Source organism: Prionailurus viverrinus, chromosome D2 (genome assembly GCF_022837055.1).
Source record: "Prionailurus viverrinus isolate Anna chromosome D2, UM_Priviv_1.0, whole genome shotgun sequence".
In the NCBI taxonomy this organism is placed as follows: Eukaryota; Metazoa; Chordata; class Mammalia; order Carnivora; family Felidae; genus Prionailurus; species Prionailurus viverrinus.
Window position 1 is genome coordinate 79,298,043 of NC_062571.1, and position 26,068 is coordinate 79,324,110.

The 26,068-nt window shown below is 44.3% G+C and overlaps 1 protein-coding gene across 2 annotated transcripts in view; it reads right to left on the bottom strand.

Moving 5' to 3' along the window:
* Positions 1-1,662: 1,662 nt before the first annotated feature.
* The window catches only part of CUZD1 (CUB and zona pellucida like domains 1), a 33,390-nt gene continuing 8,984 nt past the window's right edge, over positions 1,663-26,068 (bottom strand). Inside the window, exons 1-9 of one of the 2 annotated variants that reach the window (XM_047824617.1) lie at positions 15,242-16,763; positions 13,075-13,225; positions 10,972-11,186; positions 8,916-9,066; positions 7,934-8,151; positions 7,058-7,230; positions 5,620-6,008; positions 4,561-4,829; positions 1,663-2,220 (exon numbers count right to left, since the gene is read on the bottom strand). In XM_047824617.1, the coding sequence (XP_047680573.1) occupies positions 2,045-2,220; positions 4,561-4,829; positions 5,620-6,008; positions 7,058-7,230; positions 7,934-8,151; positions 8,916-9,066; positions 10,972-11,186; positions 13,075-13,225; positions 15,242-15,323 (1,824 nt within the window). In that variant the 5' untranslated portion in view covers positions 15,324-16,763 and the 3' untranslated portion in view covers positions 1,663-2,044. Of the gene's footprint in view, positions 2,221-4,560; positions 4,830-5,619; positions 6,009-7,057; positions 7,231-7,933; positions 8,152-8,915; positions 9,067-10,971; positions 11,187-13,074; positions 13,226-15,241; positions 16,764-26,068 lie in introns of those variants that run through there. The other variant, XM_047824616.1, reaches the window with a different exon arrangement.

Consider the following 26,068-nt stretch of genomic DNA (forward strand, 5'->3'; position numbering starts at 1 on the left):
TGTTGGCGGCTGATGGCTCTCGGCCCCACTGCTCTGCAGGAATTCCCTCGGCTCAAGGCAGCTGCCTCAGCCCCATTCGTTGGCTTCAACCACGAGTGGTCAAGGGAGGCATGTAATGGCCGGAGCACCAAGCCTCGGCCTGGGGCCTCTCTGAAGAGCCGGCCCAGCCCAGGACTCCTGGGGGGGTTGACGGGGCTTTCTGCTGCAACCGCTTCTCCGCTCACCAACTCCCCTGCCGGGTCCTCCTTCCCTCACCCCTTTCAGGGCTTGATCACAAGCACACTCCCCAGGAATCCTTCTGTGCGCAATACTCTCTATCAGAAGTGGTTTTCCGGGATCCGAGCCATGACAGTCAATACCGGGTGGGGTCTGAGGAAGCAGGTACTAAGACAGGACTTGGGGGGCCGGCCATGGGTAATCACCACTGGTGGCACGTGGAACACAGACAGCCCCTGACTGCAACTCATTTTCTCGTTTAATCCTTGCAACACTCCGGGGTGGGGGGTGGGGGGTGGCAGTTTTACCTTCTCTGTTTTAAATTGTGGAGATCAAGGCTGAAGGTGAACCCGGCGAAGGTAACCCACCAGTAAGAGGAAGAGCTAACACCCAGGCCACCAACTCCAGATCGAGGACCCTTAATTACCTTACTGCAGTTTCCCCTGAAGAAAAACCCTTGCTGATATATATCATTTTATACCTATAATGCCTTGGTATAGCTCAATAGCTCTGCAAAAGGTTTTTTGACGCATGGTAATACAATTTTACAGTGTCTACTGAGTCACGGCATTTGACAATTGTCTTAGTCTTACACTATGTGCCTGGTGTGGCCCTGAGCAGCCCCCAGGCCTGGCCACCAGCATAAAATCAATCGGTTCCTGACAGAAAGATGGTGGACGGGCCAGCACCCAGACAGGTTGTAAGTTCTGTTTTTCTGAATTCGATTTGCCTGTTCTGATTATGTTCTGAGTGTTTTCACATTAGGTTGGAAGAGAACTTCTGCAGTAGCTCTGTGTTGTCATACTGATGGAATGCGGAGGGCACCCAACCGCATGGCCACTTGGGAGAAGTGCTTAGAAGATCCACGTGGACATATTAAAGAGAAAATGGGGAAGATGCATTTCGATTTGGATCTGGAAACCCAGCAGGCTCCTAAAAACTTGTTCGATGAGAATAGAGATGGCGTCTTACTCGTGGTATATTCCCCGGGCATTACCGTGTACCCGATACATGTGTACGGGAGGAAAGTCTTTGGGCATTCAGAAATGTGGTTGCCTCTTTAGATGTTGATCAGAACCCAAACCACGGTGGTACTGAGTGATGAGGTAGAGTTGTAATGTGCATCTAACACAAAGAATTCAATATGATGTTCGGTATGTGTAAAGTCACTTCACACTGAGGTCTTTAATATTTGTTCAGCCACAGCAGAGAGGAACATATTAAGTCAGAACTGACTCCGCCTTGCTACAGGTATGTTTGGCTTTGGTGTTTGATGGGAAATGGGAGAACTGTTGTTTTACTTCGTTAACCTGGAAACTACACAGAAGTCTCGCCTATGATAATCAGGGTCTTCTTCCCAAAGCCCTTTTCTGAGATGTGTTTAAGTTGTAAGATGCTGAGACTCCACATTAAAATAGTGAGGTGTATGAATAAAAAAGATGGTCATTCTCTTTGTCACACTTCGTTTCAGAAATTATAACGTTCATATATGTTTCAAAAGGTAACACATTTGCATCTAGAAAATAAATACATCTAATGCTGAAGACTTACGTCTTTTTTTTTTCCTTTCACCTAATTATTTACTGAAAATGCTTTGTGAAAAAGGATGCTTTCAATTCATTTAATATTTTGGTGGCTTCAGGTCTTTACCATGAGACCTAACTTACATAATGTTCGCTCATTTCAACCACCCTGCAAGGCAGCACACTGACCACAATGACAGCAAGACCTGTGCATCACTCTTATGAGGCTCTCCCTAATTTATTCATAATGGGTACCATTTCCTTTGGTGTTCAGGAGAAACGTGTCTCACTTAAGGCTGAACCCATTAGTTCATATTCTGCAGCTTCTGGTACTTGTAGTCTGTTCTCTGCTTCACAAAATGCCTTGCTGTGATCGTAGCCACAATCACTACATTCAGAGCAAGGGCCACGAATAAACATAGTTGCAGACTGTTGAAAGGTTGATTCTGAGTTTCTTCTCCATGTATTTGATACTGAAATCCTGTAATTGGAAACAAGATAAACATCATTTAAAGAAAAGTATTACATTATGGCATTACAAAATGTTCATGAATTGTGTACCTCCTCGCAAATATGAATCTTATGTACCAATTCACGCATGGTATATAATGCCAACACAACATACAGCGACAGTGAGCATATATTTCAATCAGTTTATGTTTCTGTTTAGAAAGGACAAGATGCCCTTACATTCGTTTGTTTAAGTAGTTCATTTGTTTCCTTGACATAAAGTGAAAAACTTGTGACAATCAAGCATCTCGGTCAAACAGAAGCGCGGGTCCATTTATGGATTCTATTTCCCATAGTTGTCAAAATATATGTGATCGATAGAGAAACAACTGGTTTCTCCTCTTGAAACAGGAAAAGGGTACTTTTTAAAAAGTTTTTATTTATTTATTTTGAGAGAGACAGAGACAGCCTGAGCAGGGGAGGGACAGAGAGAGGGAGAGGGAGGGGGGGAGAGAGACAGAGAGAGAGAGAGAGAGAGAGAGAGAGAATCCCAAGCAGGCTCCACACTGTCAGCACAGAGCCCAACTGGGGGTTCAAACTCATGAAACCGTGAGATCATGACCTGAGCCAAAACCGAGAATAGAACACTTAACCGACTGAGCCACCCAGGCTCCCTAGAAAAGGGTACTTTCTAATATGGACGATATTTCTGTAACTTTCATTCACAGATTTTCAACTAATTTCAGACTAATATCCACAGATGCATCATCTTTAGTGAATGTGTTTATAAAGTTACTGGATTTAATTTTTGTGTTCTTTTGCATTTATCTTAGAAATGTTTTGCTACAAACTAGAATCCTACTCCTTCATAGTCCATTCAAATAACAATTAACATAGAGGTCACAAGATTCTTTTATGCCAGGATAATTTTCACATGAGATAAACTCATAAGCAGCTTTTATTTAACTGTGGTCCGTCCAAAGCCATTTAGTTGTGGCTTGTCCATGAGTGGCCACCACCACCTCATTCTCCTGTGACCTGGCAGGGGTCACGTTTCAATCCTTTAAAAAGAAGCAGGGGGGCGCCTGGGTGGCTCAGTTGGCTAAGCGTCCGACTTCGGCTCAGGTCACGATCTCACAGCCCGTGAGTTCGAGCCCCGCGTCAGGCTCTGGGCTGATGGCTCAGAGCCTGGAGCCTGCTTCCGATTCTGTGTCTCCCTCTCTCTCTGCCCTTCCCCCGTTCATGCTCTGTCTCTCTGTGTCTCAAAAATAAATAAACGTTAAAAAAAATTAAAAAAAAAAAATAAAATAAAATAAAATAAAAAAATAAAAAAAATAAATAAAAAGAAGCAGGGCTGGGGGCACCTGGGTGGCTCAGTCAGGTAAGCGCTTAAGCATCAGACTTCTGCTCAGGTCACGATCTCACAGTTCGTGACTTCAAGCATCGAGCTTCGGATCCTCTGTCTCCCTCTCTCTGCCCACCCCCGACTCCGTGCTCACTTATGTGCACCTGCTCTCTCTCTCTTTCTCTCTCTCTCAAAAATGACATAAACATTTAAAAAAAAGAAGTAGGTCCATCTTAAAAATAGAGTATTTTCTATGGCCTTTTGTAGCAACGTGGATGGAACTGGAGAGTGTGATGCTAAGTGAAATAAGCCATACAGAGAAAGACAGATACCATATGGTTTCACTCTTATGTGGATCCTGAGAAACTTAACAGGAACCCATGGGGGAGGGGAAGGAAAAAAAAAAAAAAGAGGTTAGAGTGGGAGACAGCCAAAGCATAAGAGATTGTTAAAAACTGAGAACAAACTGAGGGTTGATGGGGGGTGGGAGGGAGGAGAGGGTGGGTGATGGGTATCGAGGAGGGCACCTTTTGGGATGAGCACTGGGTGTTGTATGGAAACCAATTTGACAATAAATTTCATATAAAAAAATAAAAAAAAAAATAGAGTATTTTCTCTTAGAAAAAAATTGCTTTTTTTTCCCAAAAAGGTGGTTGTGTGGGATGCAGGTTCATCGGATTTTCTCATATAGGAGTTAAAATACATTGCTTTAATTCTGTTATCTGCCATGCTGTCTATAACAAGGAGTCAGGAAGCTAAGAGAAAGTGTTGGTTTTAGAAGTGGGAAAGTTATATTTATACTCAAAAGCCACAGGGATCATGGTACATTATCAGTGCATAATATGCTTAAAATGTACCTGGTTTACATTTTTTCAACTAATAGAAAAATTAATCTTGTGTGCTTATTAGGACTTAGCTGCTGATATCATAAATCTCTATACTGTGCATGCTTAAGCAGGAACACAATTGAGCAGAATTTAATGAACCATGAGGTGTTCTTAGATCAGGAAATAGCTTGTTCTTTACCTGAATTTCCACTTGCACTTTGATCCCTTTTCAGACGAATAGGTCCTATGACAGAATCCGCCTTCCATTTGTATGAAGAAATGTCTCGTTTCCTTCTAGAGACACAGCCTTGGTTGCAGCGAGACTGATGGTCACTACTGTCACATATCAAAATCTTACACTGTAGATACACGGAGCCCAGATTTCTCAAGAATTTAAAGGCATTAAATTGGAATCTTCCATAGTGTCCAGAAAACGGATACACCTCACAAGTCTCATCTCGACTACATCTGGAACAGAATTTATGGCACATTTAGAAAATTTACAGTTCAGTCTTTTTGATATTGAAAAGAAATGATACAGAGTTTTGTTTGAACTAATTTGTGGGTCCAAAAATTGCTCTAGAAAGACAATGTCTAGCTCAGACCATAGTGAGCTAAGGCTATAGATCTGATTCCTGGGTAAGACAAAGTTCCCTCCAGCAATAAAATTCCTAGTCTATGTGAATTAATTAGAAAACCAATTCAGATATATTCGAACTCAAATGCCTTACTCTACACACTTGTTTTGAACGTGCCAATAGGGTTGATATAAAGTCCATCAGCTTACAGAAAAAGAGGAAAACTTCCCTTTTTTTTTTTTTTTTTTTTTTTTAGAGAATGCCGCATATACTTTACTAATTGTATTAGGTCTGTGTTCTAAATCTGGAACAAATGAAATAATCCTTTGGTGTTTTGTTGAAAATAATCAACATGGGGGGTTGGGGGGGAAGCAAAAACAAAACCACAAAGCATCTTGACAAAAAATATATTTGTTTCTACCAGCAAATATGTGGGAAACATACTTAAAATTCTAGTGGATATGGGCTGTGGCTGTAGAAATGCTCTAACTTAAAGTATTTGTCACTAGTATACACTAACTGTATTTTGTAATACAATTAAATTTACTAAACTCCATGGCAGCAGTATAGAAAACAATTATACAGCAGGCATACAGGAATTGTACAACCATACACAAAAATACTACTTCATTCGAGTTATTATTAATCCTCAGAAAAGCATATCACCCATCAGTACATACCCACTCTTGATGAGGTCATAGGTTGGGGATGCAAAGTCAGATGTGGGAGAGGCAATACAGGTATCAAGAAAAACCACCAAATCTGGATCCGAGGTGTGGACGCTGACTTGAACAAAAAGAGTTTGGTTCAAATCCACATAATATGGTGACAGCAGAGGCTTTTCAAATGAATTGGATTCAAAAAGAGCCATGCTTGTGTTATATTTGCCCAGCACATTTTGATTTTGTATTATGTCATCTTCTGTTATGTACATCATCTCCACAGTAGAATTACGTTCCATTTCACACTTCAGAACAATCTGGAGATGTTTCTGGCGGGTGATCACTTCCGATGCGGAGGACGGAATGAGAGTGATTATGTTGGTGTAAGTAATTGAATGATCTTCTACCTGCAGACCAAGATGGAATTCAAATGTTGTATTTTAAGTCCAATAATATTTTAGAACATAGATATGCATGGCATGTGTGGGTAGGCACACAATCATCTTAAATTGCAAGTCAGCAGCTTGCATGTTGGAATACCATAAGGCTCAAATGTGCTTTCTTTAAGAAACATGCTGGGTAGGAAGAAAACACGTGAGACGAGAGACAGAGCTTGGCTTAGAGAGACCGGAATACGGAATTAGACGGAACTTTTTACGTTAAAAACAATTTTGAACGCAAATTTCCAGCCCTAGAAAGACTCGAGACCCTACAATGTATTGCCTTTCGTAAGTAGCATTAAGTTAGTGCGGCTCCCTGGGCGGTTTCCCAAGTGTACGCGGACAGAAGTCCTGCAGTAGGGTTTCCCCGGACTGCTTTCCCTAGGGATGCGCAGATAATCGTCCAGCTGTTCACGTGGAGCAAAAAATAACGATTTATTTCCATCCTTATTGATTCCCCGGAGTAGCTCCCATTCTTTTCAATGACATTGTTGTTTCATGACCTGAGTGAAAAGTTTAGGGAATACATCCTAAAGGGACCTACAGGTTGCAAATGTTTGAGATCTTCAAGTTCTAGAAAAGGTAGAACGAAACTTATGTCCTTCATGTTTAAAACAAAGCATGATATTTTTATCTTCTCTCTTTACAGAGGAAAGAAGAAGATCATAAAAATACAGCTAGGTGTTTGCTGAATATGAGATGTAGACATTTTCTGTACAAGTATTATTGGTAGACCCTTACACCTGCAGTATCTAGATGTTCGAACTTCTGCAGTGAGTCGTCAGAGTTCTTCACCTTTTGGAAAAGATAACCACCCTCCAGTTACCCTGATAATGAATGTGGCAATTTGGCATTGGTGCGTAAATGAGTGAGTGCACTTATATGTCCCCACAAGCTTACCACACATGAAGCTGCTAAGGTTTGGGAGTTGTTCGTTAAAGTCACCAGCAAGTACCATGGCATTATCTAACACATCTCTGGCGAGTGACAAAAGCCAGCTCAGTGTCTCGCTTTACCTTTTTGACTGTACCGCATCCATCCAGAGGAATAGAAAATTCCACCACATTTGATATCTTTGGTCTGCAAGTTGGGTCATTTAGTTGTAAGTTATTCTCGCTATATTTTAATAATCCCAGGTAGGATTTACTAATGATAACTCTCATCTTGTCTGAGGAGCAAGTTAAGGATGCTGTTCAGAAAAAACAAAAACAAAAACAAAAACAAAACAGGGATGATTATGTTTATGTCAACCTTGAACTTTGGATCTTGAAAAGCTATGCGCACAGAAGTATATAAAAAACTCAAAGCCGGGGGAGAGGGGAAAGTGGGTGATGGGCATTGAGGAGGGCATCTGTTGGGATGAGCACTGGGTGTTGCATGGAAACCAGTTTGACAATAAATTACATATAAAAAATAGAATAATAAAATAAATAAAATGAATGAATGAATAAATAAATGAATGAATAAATGAATGAATAAATAAATAAATTAAATTAAATTAAAAAATAAAAACTCAAAGCCATTTTGTCTAAACCATAATCAGAAGCCTGAGACAGCAGAGTAGTTGACCCACCTCTTATGACGTTCACCGTGACCTTTTTTGCAACTTGAATCTGTGACTCTATTATTTTTAATTGTGCCTTTACAGAAGGCAATAAGGAAAACAGTCACTGTTTTCTACAGAAATCTTTCTCAAGTTAATAAAATCATTCCCTTCCTCTTGTACGAGGCAATGCACAGAACTGATCCTCCAGCTTCTGATCACGAAGATGTTCCAAAGTATGTATGACAGGCTTGCAAGCAGGGGAGCCACGGGTAGGCTAAGAATTAAAGGGCAGTTTCTACGGGCACCGTCCTCAGAGAGCTCAAAACAGCTAAGGGCTATGACTTACTAGTGTTGACGTTTCCCGCGTAAACTGAAGTGTAGGAAGCAGTGAAGCCTCGGTAGGAGTTGGCGTAATCTGTAGATAGCACAACAGTCAGCGAGTTCGACGAGGATTCAAAGGTGGGCTTCACGTAGCCACACACTTGTCCAAGCAGGCCAGAGGTGGTGGAGGAGCCATCATAAACGGCAATGAAGTCAAATCTGCAGTATTCGTCCACTTCTATGCTAGAGAAGTAGGGCCTCTGGTGAAAATTCAATTCTCAACAGTCTCAGTCCTAAGTGATTCAAGAGTTTTCCTTACGGTGGGATCTCAGGCTTATGATGACAAACCTGGGGCTTTGCCCATCCCTGGTGTGACCTCAGAATCTTCAGAAAAAGAGTCCATTTACTTCAATGCAATAATATTGGTGCTTTCTTTAATTGTCTTTAATGTTTTATTTATTTTTAAAAAAAATTTTTTTTTCAACATTTATTTATTTCTAGGACAGAGAGAGACAGAGCATGAACGGGGGAGGGGCAGAGAGAGAGGGAGACACAGAATCGGAAACAGGCTCCAGGCTCTGAGCCATCAGCCCAGAGCCCGACGCGGGGCTCGAACTCACGAGCCGCGAGATCATGACCTGGCTGAAGTCGGACGCTTAACCGACTGCGCCACCCAGGCGCCCCTAATGTTTTATTTATTTTTGAGACCAAGAGACAGAGCACGAGTGGGGAGGGGCAGAGGGAGAGGGAGACACAGAATCTGAAGCAGGCTCCAGGCTCTGAGCTGTCAGCACAGAGCCCAACGCGGGGCTTGAAACCACAAACCATGAGATCATGACCTGAGCTGAAGTCAGACGCTTACTGGTATTTTCTTTATACACCCATTCTTTGAATAATGCTCATCTAGGAGGGGGTCCACATGATCTTTTCCCTTCCCCAGGTTCCCCATTTGCCAGAGGGGGGCTCGCTGCCTTTCTCCAACAGGAGAAATGGACCACAGTACTTACAAAATGTCTTTGAAGTGTAATTTTATCTTGTAACCTTTCTCCACTTGTATGTGCCACACGCAATAAGCCAGTGCAGGATGTGGATTTGGGTAATTGGGGCTGGTAAATGATCCTTCGGAGGCATCCAAGTAACCACCACAGTTTGGAATAGCTGAAAGGGATGTGAGGGTGACCAAGAGTATAAATCACGAGAGAGACTTCATTGAGAGACTTCATTTAGTTTCTGTGCTGTGCATTGAGCTCAATAAGCAATCCCCACCCCGACCCCCCGAATTTTATTCTATTGCCCTCTTCTGAATTGGCAGCAGACTGAGATTTTCATCTTCCTTTATCACTGGATTTTCTGGCCACTGGTGCAGGGCAGAGTGACACTGTAAGACCTGTCCCAGCGTTAGAGACCCTCCACTAAGGTCTTAGCCACGGAAAATGATGTCACACTCTTAGGACTAACATCTGAGGCTCTTCCTCACTTGGCCCCAGCCTAGCTTTCCAGCCTCATCAGCCACCTCCGCCTGACCTACTGTTCCTCACTGTCCTTCCCTCCCGTGGCTCCTCAGACTGTTGGTGCCAGCACACGGGAGCCCTCCTCCCCTGCTTCCCACCTCTCCCTACCCTACACTGTGGTTCACAGCTCAGCTCGGATGCAGCCTTCGTGAAGACACCCTCGGTCCCTCCCCTCCCCTCCCCAGTAAGTAAGCAAGCAGCCGGACAAGTGAAACACAGACAGCCAACACGAAGGCTCCTTTTAAGGGGGTGTAAAATGGTGTAGGCCGGCTGAAGCCTAGGATGCAGGTCAGGTAGTGGCTAGAGGTAAGGCCCGAAAAGGTGGCCCGGGTCTGGCTTCAGAGAGCCTTGACTACTCCACTCTGGAGATCCGCCCACACCAAGGATTCAGCAGTTTAAGAGGAGAGTGACATACTCAACTCTGGGCCTCGGAAAGCAAACCAGAGTAGAGCTTTGCTCCTGAACCCACTTGCAGAGTTTCTTGGCATTCTGCTTTGGGTTGCAGCGGAATCTGGGTGCTGTGAATGCAGAACCATGTATTTGTAGCCTCAGACTGCCTGACAGTCTTAGATTCAGATGTGAGATAAGAGATTCTCAGCATGTGCTCCCTGGATGACCTTCTTTATCAAGAATTACCTGGAAGGGGCACCTAGGTAGCTCAGTTGGTGAAGCATTGGACTCTTGATTTCAGCTTAGGTCATGATCTCACAATTTGTGAGCTCGGGCCCCACATAGGGCTCTGCACTGACCACATTGAGCCTGCGTGGGATTTTGTCTCTCCCTTTCTCTCTGCTCCTCCCCTGCTCACTCATGCATTCTCTCAAAAATAAATAAATAAATATATTTTTTTCATTAAAAAATTTAAAAAAAGAATCATCTGGAAGACGTGTTAAACATGTAGATTCGATAGCTCCAAACATGTTGTGTTCAGACCAGAGGGAGGAGCAGTCCCTGAACAGACATTTCAAAGGATCTCAGGTTATTATAAAACAGGCTGGGAGCACCTGGGTGGCTCAGTCAGTTGACCATCTGACTTTGGCTCAGATCATGATCACACGGTTTGTGTGTTCGAGCCCCGCGTCGGGCTCTGTGCTGACAGCTCAGAGCCTGGAGCCTGCTTCAGATTCTGTGCCTCCTTCTCTCTGCCCCTCCCCTCTCTCTCTCTCTCTCTCTCTCTCTCTCTCTCTCTCTCAAAAATAAATAAACATTAAAAAATTTTTTTTTAAAACAGGTGAACTTGGAGAGTCTCCTTCAGTCTGTCACACAGTACACCTCAATACGTAGCCGTCTGATCAGCCCCGTCCATCTGCCTCGCGTGGGAGCTGGTTAGAAAGGCAAAGTCATGGGCTCCATGCCAGAACCAGTGAATCAGAATCTGATTTCACAAGCTCTCCAGGTGACTCTTCCGCACACAGGTTAGAGAACCACTGCTCTCGCACACAGCGGGCTCTCAGGGCACAGACTCAGACTCAAGGTTACAACAACCCACGCAGGAGAGTGTGTGACCTTCTGTGCTCGCAGGTGCAGAGGACATACACGTGTCCTTACTTACAGGTGCCGGGTGAGAAGTAGTAGTAGAAGATGAAGACAGTTCTTTGCATTCTTACGGAATCGGTGACTATTTGAACTGTTAACGTATCGGATGATGACTCAAAAACAGGAACGTAGTCATGTTTACTGCAGACTTTCCCGAGCAGAGACCCCTTGGTAGAGTTTCCATCAAAAACTTTAATGTTTTCATTTTTACACCCTCCACTGGGATCCAGCCTGTGAACAGAACACATGTGTGGTTGGAGACGAACCACCAGGCCAGGGGGTTCGGCGTGGAGTCAGTCATTCACCTCGGCATGGCGGTTTGCATACCGGACCGGCCTCCCTCCCCCGCCCCCCAACATCAACCCGCACACCATCAGTCTGTAAAGGCCTCAGGAAGCACAACTGCTTTGCCAGTGATCCTGTACAGTCAAGGGGGAGGTGGGACTCGGGTCCAGGACTCCTTTCCTTCCCGTCTCCATCTCTCCTGTTCCTCGTGCCCCAGTGCGAACCGTGGGGTGGGATCTTCTTATTTAGAATTCATCCCCTTTGACATTTGGAACCCAAGGCCGTAGAAACGGGAAGCGACTCTTCCTCCACGGCCGCCTCGCTCACGGTAAGGGACATGTAGCATCTCCCCAGACGCCCCTTCCTTCCCTCACATCCCCCGGTCTTCATCCATAAGGACGGTCCGTGCCCTGCATGGACAGGGCAGACCCGGATGATTCATTGTCCTCTGCCCATGCTGACAGGGTCTCTCCGGATGGCCCCCGAATCCTGACACAGTTGCAAGATGGCTTAGAGGGAACACCGCGAGGGTAGACAAACCTGAATTCTTCCACCGTAGCCCCTTCCCTGCTGCGTAACTTTGGCTGAGCTATTCAGGATTTCACCTCACTCTCCCTTCTGCAAATGGGGATATCACAGCCTTCGTCTTATCCTGTGGGAGGTTTATAATCATCTGAACAGGGAGCACCAGCACAGGCCCGGCACACAGAAGTGTCTAAGACGGGAAATGTTCGTCCCCCCTCCCTCGCTCTTGCCCCGCTGCCGTCCTCTCTTTCTCGACACATCAGGGATAATATATGTGATTCTTAATTAATAGCCCTTGAATTCTGGGAAATACGGAAGCGCCCCTTCTTTTTTTCCTTCAGGGCCAAACAGAAGTGAATTCCAACTTCCCTGGTGAAAGGCCACGAGTCTCAAAAGTGTGGCACCTTGACCTCACCAGCAGCACCTGGGAAGTTGTTACCCGTGCACGTTCTCGGGCCCCGGCCACCCCCGTCCGGGTCAGAATCTGGGCCCAGGGTCCCACAGCCGCGCTTCTGCAAAACCCTCCCGCGCTTCTGAGACTCTCCGGTTTAGAACCACGGGCAGAGGGGGAGCGTAGGGGCGCTGGAGCAAGGGTGCCGGGATCCGGTCCCTCTGCTGCCTGTATCGGTCCGTGACTCTGGGCACGTGAAGTGACTTCTCTGGGATTTCTTACCCGCCGAGTGGGGATTAGATCGCATCCACCCCAGAGGGCTGTTGAGAGGACTGATTAACTGGGGAAGTTCTCACGAAGCCCTGAGAGAGTCTGGTAGGGCAGCGCCCCGTCCTCAGCTTGGCCTCGCACTGCCATAACCTGGGCACTTCTAGAAAACGCTTGTGGGTGTATATTTATTTCAAAATAAAAAATTTAAAATAAAAAAAAACACTGCTGCCTGGTTGCCTGCCCTCCCCCCCCCCCACCGATTTATATGAGGTGCAGCCTGGGAATCTGACTTTCTGGAAGCTCCCCTGCTGATTATAATGCGTACTTTGAAACCATGAGTTTAGTGTTTCAGGACCTGGAGCCTGGAACTAGACTAGCTGGATACTAACTATGGTCATTCCACTCACTACGTGGCCTGAGACAAGTTTTCAATCTCCCTGTGCCTGGGATACTATACTAACCTCACAGGACCTCTGTGACCACAGCCAGGGGCCCAGTCATCAGTCAGTGACTGTCAGCCATTATGACCATCACCATGGTCATGGGAGTTACCACTACCTCTAAGAGCAGCTGATTTTTTTTCGACACAGACTCCTTGGTATGGCCAGAGTTCAACCACCCTCATTAGAAAGCAAAGCCTCTACTTACTGGAAGTGGGAAAAAATGATTCTGATGCTTTTGTTTTCTGGTTTTTCTAGTGTCCAGGTGCAGTCCTCATTGGGATTGAGTTGCAGGATTAGGGCTCTATGGGCATCCGATTGGCTGGTGCCTCCCACGGTGGCCCGGCAGCTAGATTTGCCTGGTAGAGACCACAGTTGGCACTGAGAAAAGTCAGCAGCCCCTGCCCTTCTCCTCGAGGGGTTGGGAATCTACCTCCCACATGTACTATCCATACAAGCAGCAGGTGATTGTGAATGGTATTTAACTCATTCCAAAGTAAGCCACCAGCAACTGATTTCCCCCTCTTAGAGTCCTTGGAGAGAAAATATTTATGATTCCTCTATAAGTGGCGCATAAAAAATAAAGAATATATTAGGGCATGCAGAAAGATGGTTTTAAAAATAAGCTTTATATCTACAATATACAAAGAACTCCTACAACTCAATCATTAAAAGACAACCCGATAAAAGACAAAGGACCAAAATAGGTATTTCTCCAAAGAAGACATAAAGGCCAATAACCACATGAAGAGATCCTCAACATCATTAGTCATCGGGGAAAATGCAAATGAAAACCACAGTGAGATACCACTTCACACCATTTAGAATGTGAAACAAAACTAGAGTCGAAAACAGAAAACGAGAATTTGACAAGGATATGGAAAAATTGGAACCCTCCTGCAAAGCTAATGGGACGGCTGCTGGGAAAACCGCCCGACAAGTCCTCAAAAGATGAAACAGGGAGTTCCCATAACACAACAATTCCACTCCTAGGCATGTCTCCAAAAGGAATGAACACATACGTACACTAATGCTTACAGCCGCGCTAGCCAAAATAACCAACAAGGGGAAACAACTCAAATGTCCATCAAATGATGAACAAATAAAATCTGGTCCATCCATACTACGCAGGATCACTCAGCAATAAAAAGGATGAAGCGCTGGCCCACGGTACAGCGTGGATGAACCTCGTATATATTAAGCTGAGTGAAAGACCACATACATTGTAGGGTTTCATTGATAGGAAATGTCCAGATTGGGGAAATCTATTATAGAGACAGAAAGTAGACTGGTGGTTGTCTTGGGCTGAGAGCACTGGAAAAAACAGCCAATGGGTGCAGAGTTTCTTTCTGAGGTGATGAAAATGTTCTCAAATTAGAAAATAGTCATGGTGGCACAATTCTGTGCCTATACTGGAAACCGGTAAATTTTGCATTTTAGAAGAGTGGATTTTATGGTATGTGGCTTATATCCTAATAAAGCTGTTACTAAAGAGAAGGAAGAGGAGGAAGGAGGGGAGGAGCTGCAGCGGCAACTCTAACAGAATGTGAATAAAAAAATCAAATACTTCAGAATGGAACCCAACTAAGGGTTCAAAACTCCACTCAGAAACCAAGAGCTTCTCATTTTCTTTTTATCTATGACTGATGAGCTATGTCCTTGTAACAGTAGTCTCTTATTTCTTTTTCCCCCAACAATAACTACTATTATGTTTATTAGTAAAAAAACATCAGAAAGCCAAGAAAAAAAGTGTATAATCACCCATCCGGGAAAAAAATGACCATTAAAAACTTCTTGTAAATACTTCAGAACCTTTCCTTTCCTACTTCCTGATCTTTAAAAATGCTCAAGTGTATGTATTTTAAACATAACATCATATTACACAAATTTCAGGTAGTTTTTTTTTTTTCTCTCTCTCTCTCTTAAGGTAGATCCTGGGCACCTTTCTTCTAGCTCAGTCTTACTTGTAAGAAACTGCAGAAGTACGTACCTTTGTGTGGATCTACAACTTACAGAATGAATGAGGGACATTCACATTGCTTTTTACAATGGGGTAAATGTGCCATGTGGTTTTTGTGTGTGTGTGTGTGTGTGTGTGCACTTTTATAATTATTTCCAAGGTATTTACTTCTCAGTAGTAAAATTACCTGGTAAAATTCTTTGTGATTTTTTAAAAAATATTTTTACGTATATTGTCACGTGGGCTTGAAAAAAAACTTAGTACCGATTCGAAATCACATCAAGAGCATATGAATAAGTGTTCTCTGTAATACGGCCATTAGATAATTAAAACTTCAAAACTTTGGGCAGAGGCCTCTTGGAAGGAAGTCTCCCTATTTTGTTAGGGAAAAAAAGAACTGGTTCAAGTTTCTTACCTTCAGACTGGGTCCAGTTGAACTCTGCCAAACACGGCACCATGAAAAGGGCCAAGGGGACAAGCCTGCTCACAGCTTCCATCTCTGTCAGGGGAAAAACAGCCCAGAGGGCTAGCAGGCTTTTATACTTCTCGGTGTTTCATAACCGGCTGGCTGCATGAGCCCTCTGGCCACCTTCAGGGAAATGTGTCAGTGTGACCAGCCAAGGACTAAATTTATGTGGGAATGGAGCAGCTGTGTGACTGGTGTATTATCAGCAAGCCCCCAACTTGAGTGTTCCCTCTCCGGCTCATTCCTGGAAAGCTTACAGAAAGTTCCCAGCTAAAAACTTCCTCGCAGGGGATCTCCAGCCCCCGGCCTGCAGCAGGCACTGAGTAATTCATCACGGCACCGAGTTAGAGTTGAGCCTTCGCCCTGTTATTTGTTCAGATCACAAAGCAGGTAGCACCGCTGATATCGTAAGCCTTCACCGCTCTTCTCCTCCAATTGAAGTCAAAGGATCAGCTGGGGGAGGTGGGTGGCACCTGGGCAAAGTGTGGGTCCAGCTAGGTCACTCTGACGCCTGCTGGGGTGCTGACACAGAGGGAGAGGAAGAGCTGGTACAGGGTGGGGAGCAAAAAGAAAGTACAGGTGCAGGTTTGGCTTCAGGAACTCTAACCGTTATGTCCAGAGAGGCTGAAGCAGGTGAATTAAAGTCCCCTTGGCACTGTTTTACAAATGACAGAAAGGAATCCTGTTGTCCAAGGTGAGATGGGTGCTGCAGTGGCAAGGCCAGTGCCTGTGACATCAGGAAGTTGTGCTCACAAGGAGCTTGTATATGGGTCTTCCCTGTTTTCATTCATTCATTTATTCAACAATTATTTGTTGGCTACTGCTCTAGGGCCTGGGGATTCATAATTGAACGTGAGAAAAGCAGTCCCTGCCCTCATGGAACTTATTCTCTAAGTGGAGGAGACAGACAACAAACAAAGTAAATTACAAATAGTGAGAGGTACTATGAACATAATAAACAGGGTGATGGGATAGAGTGCAGGGAGGATGCGATATTGGGGTGCAATTGAGAAAATGAAAGGTGAGCAAACACAGAAAGACAGAGGCATGTATGTGTCATGTGGGCTTAAGGGATGCATTTTAGGCAAAACAATGGGCAAGTGCAAAGGCCCCGGGGCGGGAATCAGTTGGCCATGTCTACATAATAAGGGAAGGCAGGCCAGTGTGGCAGAGGTGAGTAAAGGGGAGGGGAGTAGAATGTAAGTTAAGGTGAGGCAGGTAATGGTCCAATAATGAAGGATGTGTAGGTCAGATGAGGCATTTGGATTTTATTCTAAGTTCAGATGAAACTTTTTTGAGCAGGAAAACGATGACCAGCAGCTCTGTGGAGGTAATGGTGGATACAGACTGAACTTATAGCTTGAAACCCTTCCCAGGTGCCCTCAACTTTCCATGTTGTTCTCACTGTCCTGCAGCCCAGAGACCCTTGCTTGGCTCTAGGACACTGGGGTTCCTGGGCAGGGCACAGTACTAGACTGTGACCCAGGGGTTCCATTCCTAGTTAGGCCCCTGGACCAGGCATCTGGCTTCATACCAGTGCCACAGCAGCAAGGCCAGCACCTGTGACATTACCAAGTTGTGCTCAGTAAGGAGCTTGGACACTCACCAAGGTCCCTGGCACAGCCCCACTCAGTTCCTGTCAGCTCAGAGAATTCTGGGGCAGCCACATACCAGGTAGGGACTGGATATCCTGATGTGAGAGCAGGGGGCATCAGTATAGGGTAGGTACCCTTCTGATCACTAAGGACCCCTTACCCTCAGCTGTGCACAGATCCCCACTCCTACCCCTACTTTCTTACTAACACCATCCCCCTGTCTCCTATGGACGTGATCTCCTAGCTCCCTGAACCAGCACCACTGGGTGTGAGAGCTCCATGGTCACTCTTCTGGGAGGGGGCTGACAGAGGGGAAGGAGCCCTGGGTCAGCAATCAGGAGACAAGCAGTTCAGGCCATTGGCAATACCATGAGATCCCAGGATTCCAGGGCCTGTGGGGTTGGTATACCTTATTTTGCTTAATCCTCACTATCACCTCTGCAAGCCCTCAATTTACATCACAGAAACCGAGGCTCAGAGAGGTTAAGAAACTTCCCCAATGGCCCATGGCTATTGAAAGGCAGAGTTGGATTTGAACCAAGTGTATCTAGCTCTGAAGCCCACAGGGTACGCTCTGTCCCTACTGCCTACCAGACGGGTGTCCCCGGAGCCCTTGCCCCATCCTGCCTCCTTCGTGGACCCTGAGATGCCTGAACTTCAGATGTATTCCCAAGGAATTCCTGTACAGAACGTGCTTGCACAGGGCCTCCAGGGTTCTGGGCACTGCACTGCCCATTGGGTGAGGTTCAGAAGGAAATGGGATGGGCTCAGGAGCTTGCCAGCGACGAGAAAATCGAAGTGCAAGTGAACACCAAACACCAGGCCTGAACAGGAGACGCCAGACAGAGGCAGAGAAAGTGCTTCAGGAACTCAAGAGGGACAGGTCATTTCCAGATGGGAAGTCTCAGGGCAAGATGCAGGGAAGATGCAGCCTTGAATTTGCCTCCTGAAACTCATCCTGAAGCCTGCAGGGATTTTCGTGGCCATTCCAAATGGCTGCTCTGTGAGAGCAGCCTCAGCTCCCACATCCCTTCTGGCAAATCTCTCCACCACTGGAGTGCTGAAATGGCCTCATCAGCCAAGCCCTCTGGAGAGAGTGCTCTGCTCACAAAGCCAGGGTTTTGTTAACAAGTACAAAATGTAGTTTCAGATGGACAGTCTGTGAGTAAAAAGGGGTCTAGACAGGGGAAAGATCAGGAACAGAGGGGAGCTGATGAACAGGAGTGGAGAGGAGTATGTCCTACTGCTGAGACCAAGAGAATCCTGGCCTCTCCAACTCAGCTGGGGGTTCCGGTCAGCAGTTACAGGCACTGGCAGCTGAATTAGCAAGACTCCGTGTTAAAGGGATCTAGAAGGGAGGGAATCTGCTTCTGAAGATTTGCTTGGAGAATGCCAGAGGGAGAATCTCAGGTTTTCTGAAATGTCTTTTAGATGCCATTGGGCTCCACCCCATCATTACACAGATAAGCTAACCTAAACCCAGACATGTCCCATCACTTTGTTCCCACTCTCTCCAAGATGACAGTTGTCCTCCTTCAGGACAATGTGACAGAACTGTGCAGGAGAGGAGCTAGATGAGAGTGGGTGAAACTCTCGGGAGGAGAAGAGCCAAATGAGCTCCTCCAGCTGGGAATTTCTGCTGAGTCGGAAACTGGAAACGCTCTAAGATCAATATATATTTTTCTTCTGGGCATTGGAGATAACTCTCTTTATATTGCAATATAATACTACAAGATAGTTGCCCCAAGTCACCAAATGGCTAGTACACAAATTTAAGTGCATTTATTTTTTTTTTAATGTTTATTTACTTTTGAGAGATAGCACAAGCAGGGGAGGGCAGAGGGAGAGAAAGACACGGAATCCGAAGCAGGCTCCAGGCTCTGAGCTGTCAGCACAGAGCTGAATGCAGGGCTCGAACTCAGGAATTGTGAGATCATGACCTGAGCTGAAGTCGGACCTTAACCAACTGAGCCACCCAGGGGTCCCTAAGTGCATTTATAACAAACAACAACAAACACCAGAGGCAAAGAATTATTTTCAATATTGCATTTATTCAAAACTACATAAATATGTTACATAATACATAATGTAAACATTATAAAACTTGACTTGAATAATAAAACATTCTACTAAGAAAGAAAGACTGCACATGAAGATTTTTGTGCCCACCCAAGTCAGAGTCCCTCGTTTACGTCACAGAAGCATGGTGGCAGGGAATCAAAGTCAGCATACAAGCTACATTCGTCACAGCATTGGAGGTTGGGATAAGACCCAGCAGTGATGGCTGCGGCCGCGACCTTGTCCAGGGGTGAATTTTTTAAGGCCAAACAAAGAGGTGCCTTTGAACATCTTAAGAAAAGACATACGTAAAGTGTAGGATTAGAATTTTCCTTCTCCACCCATTTGTCACAATTATCGGGGGTACCTGGGAAGTTTAGGGCTGGAGCCAATTAAATACATGACACCAGCCCCAAACTAGAGTTCTCTGGCCCTGTCCCAAGTTCCTGTCTAACCCCCTCCTGTCCTAGGATTGTTAGAAATGTAAAATCAGGTTGCAGCAAATAAGGGAGAGTGAACTACAAGCGTGGATCCCCCAGCGGACCGCTACAGGCCCATCAAGTGCAGAGCGTGATTGGGAAGAGGGTCAACTCAGTGAGGGTAGGTGAAGCAAAGCAGCACCCAGCCACCCAGCCGAGAACATTCTACTTATGAGCTCACAGCCCTAAGCCAGAAGGGGAAAAAAAACCAAGGTTCTACACTCACCTGCCTTTGCCTTTTCCAACCCACTTGCCCTTCCTGGCCTCACCCAGGGTGGGGCCACAGGGCAAGGAATGACCTTGCTCAAGCAGAGAGCCCCAGGTATCCTATTCGAAGGGGTATTTTTCACTCTTACCCACATCACTCACTTCAATGCGTTGGCTACTTTGTAGTAAAGACAGATGACAACAGCCATCAGCACAAGCATGGCCACCAGGATACCGCCAGCAATGCTGAACATAATTATTGTGTTGACTTTAGTAGACTTATCTAGGCAGAGAAGCGAAGGCAAGCAGTGAATGTGGCCTCCCTCCCCACACACCCACCTAGCGACCTCAGCAGCTTCCTCTAGTGGAAAAAGAATGAAACCCAAACCATGGATCCTTATGCAAAATGAGTCTTCCCAGAAAGCCTAGGACCCTACGCTGGCCCAGAGAGGGGGAAAGGGTTTATGTTTGAATGAGAGGAGACTGAAATACAAAATCCAGAAAGAAAGAAGAACGTGGAAGAGTCCCATTCTTCCTTTCACAGGAAGTAATGCGCAGCTATACAAATGGTTTTAGTCCCAAATACCTGGATTTCCTGAGATACATTCATTTTCAGATTCAGAATTAAGTCCTCACTCGATATCAAGCTAAAAAATCTATGGGAACGATTAAGGGGATGACTTTTAAAAAGGTTATGTTCAACAATGCTGATCATATACAAATCCATTTTGTAAGTGATACATGTTTCAGGAAAACAGTTTTCTATTCTTCCACTGACAACTGCCATTTTTCCTTCTAAATCCTCCCAGGAAATCCAGTTTTTCTGGAATACGCAATTTGTTTAACCTTATTCCCTGAAACTGGGGGAAAGTGAGGAAGGACTGAAGAATAAACAATCCAACTGCCAAAACATACTTACTATTTTTTTCTTTAAAAAAATTTTTTTTAAACATTTATTTACTTTTGAGAGACAGAATGAGACAGAGCATGAGTGGGGGAGTGGCAGAGAGAGACGGGGACACAGAATCCAAAGCAGGCTCCAGGCTCTGAGCTGTCAGCACAGAGCCCGACTCGGGGCTCAAACTCACAGACCTCGAGATCATGACCTGAGCCGAAGTTGGATGCTTAACCGACTAAGCCACCCAGGCGCCCCCATACTTACTATTTTCCAACTCTTCCATGCTCGATGAACGCCGGCAGTAAAACAAAATTACAATTAATATAAACTTTAGGGAACAGTACATCTTATCAGGAATTTCTCAAACTTTTAATTTGAGAAAGAAAGTTCTAATTATCCCTGTTAGGAGTAATTAAGATACGAAGTTTGAAGAGCTTATTTTTAGATGCATAGTCTCCACGAGAGCTGGCAGAATGCACAGCCAATGTCCAGCTCCAACTTCTATGCCTGTCAGGCCATACATGGGCTGTGTGACATCAACACTTCAGACACCAACTCCCTTTCACAGAGTTCTGAATTCCATTCCATGTTCAGATATATGTTAGGACCAACAGCAAGACGAATGTCCAAATTCTATTCTAAATAATTTACTCTCAGTCTCACCTTTTTAAGTTTTCTTCCCTCAGAGAACCTTTTAGGGCTTGACCATTAATCAAAAGCAAATCTGGGATTTCAATAAAGTAAAATGACAGTAGTGTGGTAGTGTGGAGAGTCTAATATCTAAAAATACTCATATATTTAAAAGTTCAATTATAGAAGACTGGGTAGACTTTATGTTGTGGCAACACAATAGAATAATAGTTGTAGTCATTCTACAGGACTCAGATATAGGTTAACAGACTTTGGGACATTATACTTCTTGGCTAAGGCAAAAAGATTTCAGAAAGTAATTTGAATAGGATGCCTGTTATAAATCAGGATTCTATTATTTTGAAGTACTCACACCTAACAAAGCTCGTTCAATTAAATGAGGAAACTATTTTAACTATGAAGGGTTATTCCTTGTTGCTTTGTCCAAACCCTGGGTGGAATCACAAACAGCAGGGGAGTTATCAACAAACGCAGTGGCATAAGACCTCTGAAAATTCTTTCCTCTCTAAAAGCAATGAGGAATCTAAGCAGAAAAACTGACTTTTTCAGACTCTGAAAATTAAAAGCTTGGTGCAGCTCAGGAAACATTTATTTAAGAAGAACTGAATCTTAGTATAAACAGCAAGGTTTATGGCATTGTTCCATCCTTCACTCTCCAGCTCCATGGCAACCTTGAAAATAACTGCCCAGGCTCCAATGCAGCCACCAAAGGGAAAATAGAGGTAAAGCTCTATCAAAGCCTTATTCCCAAAGAACTGTCATTATTTGACCTGTGTGCTGGTTACCTGAAAATCCTCACTTGCAAAGCTATCTGTCTGTTATTTGACATAACGTAAGAGTTCACCCAGTGCAAAAAGTCTTCTTCTAAGGGGATTTTGGCAAAAACAATTACAGACAATAGTTTTAACTTCCTGGCTGCCTGAGGTAGGTGGATAACATCTGGGGCAAATCACAGAGTAGCCAAACAGCTTAAAGGAAAAGTTGGTAAATTAGATGTCCATAGGAGTTTTGAAAAGCTCTGATATATTCCTGGGACTCTAAGCCATGCACAGGTGTAGGGTTGTGTGCATGTCTAAGGCTGTGAGCATACTCAAGAAAGACATGAGATGGCCCTAAGCATTCACCTCTGATTGACCTTGAGGCTTTTTCCAAGCAAAAAGTGAAGGCTATAGCAGAGTTTTCAATTGCTTGGCTGATTGTCAAAGGCATGCCCCAACATGCACACAGAGCCCCTCATGAAAGACTAGTGGATTTAACTGGTTCCAGGCATTTAAGGTAATCTTTGTCCAATCATTAGCTGATCACTAAGCTAATCAACAGAGACTTCAGTGTCCACATACAACAAAGATTACAGATTTTATAGAATTTGTTGAGAAGTCACCAAACAAAAACAAACTCTGGATAGCAGGGAGAATCAGATTTCCAGAGTTGCCATGTTATATTATTTTAAATGTCTAGTTTTCATTGAGACTACAAGACATGCAAAAAAAAAAAAAAAGAGAGAGAAGAAAAAAAGAAAAGAAAGAAGAAGGAAGGAAGGAAGGAAGGAAGGAAGGGAGGGAGGAAGGGAGGAAGGAAGGAAAGAAAAAAACAAAAGTATGGCTGATAAAAGTGAAGTAATTAATAAAAAACTTTCCTTAGGAAGCCCAGACATTGGCCCTACTAGACACAGGTTTTAAATCAACTATTTTAAATATTTTCAAAGGAATCCATGTCTAAAGAACTAAAGTATGACAATAATGACTGTGATGGAGAGTATCAACAAAGAGAGAAATTAGTAAAGAGTCAAACAGAAATTTCAGTTGGAAAGTGTAACTGAGAAAAATTCATGAGAAGAGCTTAACAGCAGATCTGAGGAGGCAGAAGAAATAATCAGTGAGCTCAAAGATAGGTCAATTGAGAATATCCAGTCGGAGGAACAGAAAAAAAAAAGGATGAATAAAAACACAGAAATTCCTGTTCTACCACAACATGTAAAAAGCTTGGGAGTTGCCATCCTCAAAATAAGAAAAAAGCTGAACAAATTGATAATCATAATGTCTTCCTAGGTCAACCAGTGAATTGAAGTCACAGGGCAAATAGACACCCCAAAACTGAAGAGACTGGTGAATATAGAGAATCACAGCTTCTCAGAAGCAGAAGCCACTGCTAGAGTCAGCAACTGACAGGAATTTTTAAATGGTAATTGATAAATTGCTGGAGGCTGAATGAGGACCAGCATGGAAGAAACAAATTCTTGGGGTCCCAAGTTTCATCTGGGAGGGGAGCCACTTTCATGAATTTTACCTCAAGGAGATCAACTAGATCTGTGAAGACCACAGAAAAATCCCCTCATGTTTTGGTCTCCACTGATACCACAGTGGAGGTGGTCTTATTCAGGAGGTGAAAGTCCTGAATTTCCAGTAAGCCTTCTCTGATACTACCCCAGCAATTAAGCGGAATGGTGCCTCATTATCACTGGGTCAAAACGAAAAGTTCACACTTCCCAAGATCTCCACGATGGGGGTGTTATCACCCAGTGTTCTCTGACACTAGTCTGGCAGGAAGAGGTGGTTTGGGACAATACTTTATAGCCTGGTGAGAGTGAAAGTCTAGCCTAAGTCTTTACTGGGGAGGGGGGCTGGGGGTGAACCACAGTTTTTTTCTGGGATATTTGGCTGGAATACAGGCTCCCTGTCTTGTCAGGCTCCCCCCTCCCCCCCCCCCTTTTTTTTTTTTTTTGGTCCTTTGGCTAGAGACAACAGGGTTTTGCTTTTTTGGTTTGTTGGCTTGTTGTTTGTTTTTGTATTTTTTTTGTTTTTTGTGTTTGTTTTTGTCTGCACCCATTGGTGTTTCCAGGTTGCTGCTTCTTCATCTCCAAGTCTGGAAATATGAGGCAGTAACAAAACCCAGAGAGCTCACCACCATGTTCCTTGGATTTCAAGTTTCCTAACTTGTCTGTTTTCTTCTCTCCACCTGTCAAGGCCTTGTGTTTGTTTTATACCTAACGTCCAGGATTTTTAGTCACACTTGGTAGAAAGCATAAAAGTACACCTACTCCATCTTCCCAGAAGCAGAAGTCCCTCGTATGGAAGATTTGGGGTTTTGTTGTTTTTATTTTTATATTTTAGTTAGTTAACATACAGTACAATACTGGTTTCAGAAGTAGAATTCAGTGACTCATCACTTACACACAACACCCAGTGCTCATCACAAGTGCCCTCTTTAATACCCATCACCCATCTAGTCTATCTCTCACCCACCTCCCTCCATCAACCCTGTTTGTTCTCTATTATCAGGAGTCTCTTGCAGTTTGTTTCCCTTTCTTCTTCCCACCCCCCCCCCATCCCACCCAACCACACGTTCATCTGTTTTGTTTCTTAAATTCCACAAGCTAAATCATGTTATTTGTCTTTCTCTGGTTGACTTATTTCACATTCTACCTCCAGCCACATTGCTGCAAATGGCAAGATTTCATTCTTTACACACACCATATCTTCTTTATCTTTTCATCAGTCAATGGACATTTGTGCTCTGTTTAGCTATTGTTGACAATGCTTATATGGGAGATGGTGAAATCAATCCTCTACTTAATGGCCATAGTCACTGTGCCAATCCTGCACTTGTCTGCCTCTGAAAGTGAATGCCTCCTTAAATCTTGTGTCCCAGGCACTTCACGTGTCATCTTAGATGGGGCCCTGTCCACCTTTCCACACAGTCTATCTCTCCAGCTTCATCTCCCACTGCATTTCCCCATACGCCATGCATTTTCATGCCACTGAGCCTTGACTAGATGGCTCTCCCAGTCCCTTTCCTCCTCTATCTGCCATAATACTAACCCTGCAGGGCTTTACTCAATGCAACATCCTCGGTAAATTCTTCACTGCTTCCCATCTGTCTCCCATGTTAATTGCTCGTTTTCCTCTGTATCCATGACACATGCTTGTACCTCTCTAAAAATTTGAATTCCAGGGGCGCTAGGTGGCTCAGTCAGTTAAGCATCCGACTTCAGTTTAGGTCATGAGCTCATAGCTCGTGAGTTCGAGCCCCACGTCAGGCTCTGTGCTGACCACTCAGAGCCTGGAGCCTGCTTGGATTCTGTGTCTGCCCCTCCGCTGCTCATGCTCTGTCTCTCAAAAATAAACATAAAAATTTTAATTTGAGTTTCATTTGCCATAAGGATTTCCAGTTCCTGTTTTAACTCTGAACAGACATTTGTCTTGAGTACAGGAACCTACTATGTTCACTCTCACTGAACCCAATACTCTGGAGTTGAATTAACTGTGGGGTGTTTTTCTGATTTTTATCTTACAAAAATGTTTTTTTCCAAGCTTCTTTTCTATGCCCTCCATCGAAGCAGCAACTATTCCGAGGGACATGTTCTCGAATGAGCTTAGTCATGATTAAATAGACAAGTTATGTAGACCTTCCCTACAGAGATGACCACTTCATTTCTTGGTTTCCTTTTATTCCTGCGGTTACTTAGTTGCCGTTTGAGGAGTCTGTACATTGAAAATTTGCCTTGTATCAAGGTATGTTTCACCGGGCAGAAACTCAGGATCCCCAATATCAAACAGAGGGCTTAGAGTCCACTAGGTGCTGACACATTTCATGGGCAATGACCCAAATATGAATTTTGTCAATCTGATAACAACTTGCCTGATCTAAACCTCTAAATTCAGACAGAGCAATAAATTCGGACAAAACAGTAAACCATGAGCATTATTATTTCATTTATTGTTCAGAATATTTTAGGGGCTCCTGGGTGGCTCAATCAATTGGGCGTCCAACTCTTGATTTTGGCTCAAGTCATGACCCCGCTTTCATGAGATCGAGCCCCATGTTGGGCTCTGCACTGACAGTGTGGAGTCTGCTTGGGATTCTCTCTCCCTCTCTGTCCCTCTCCCAC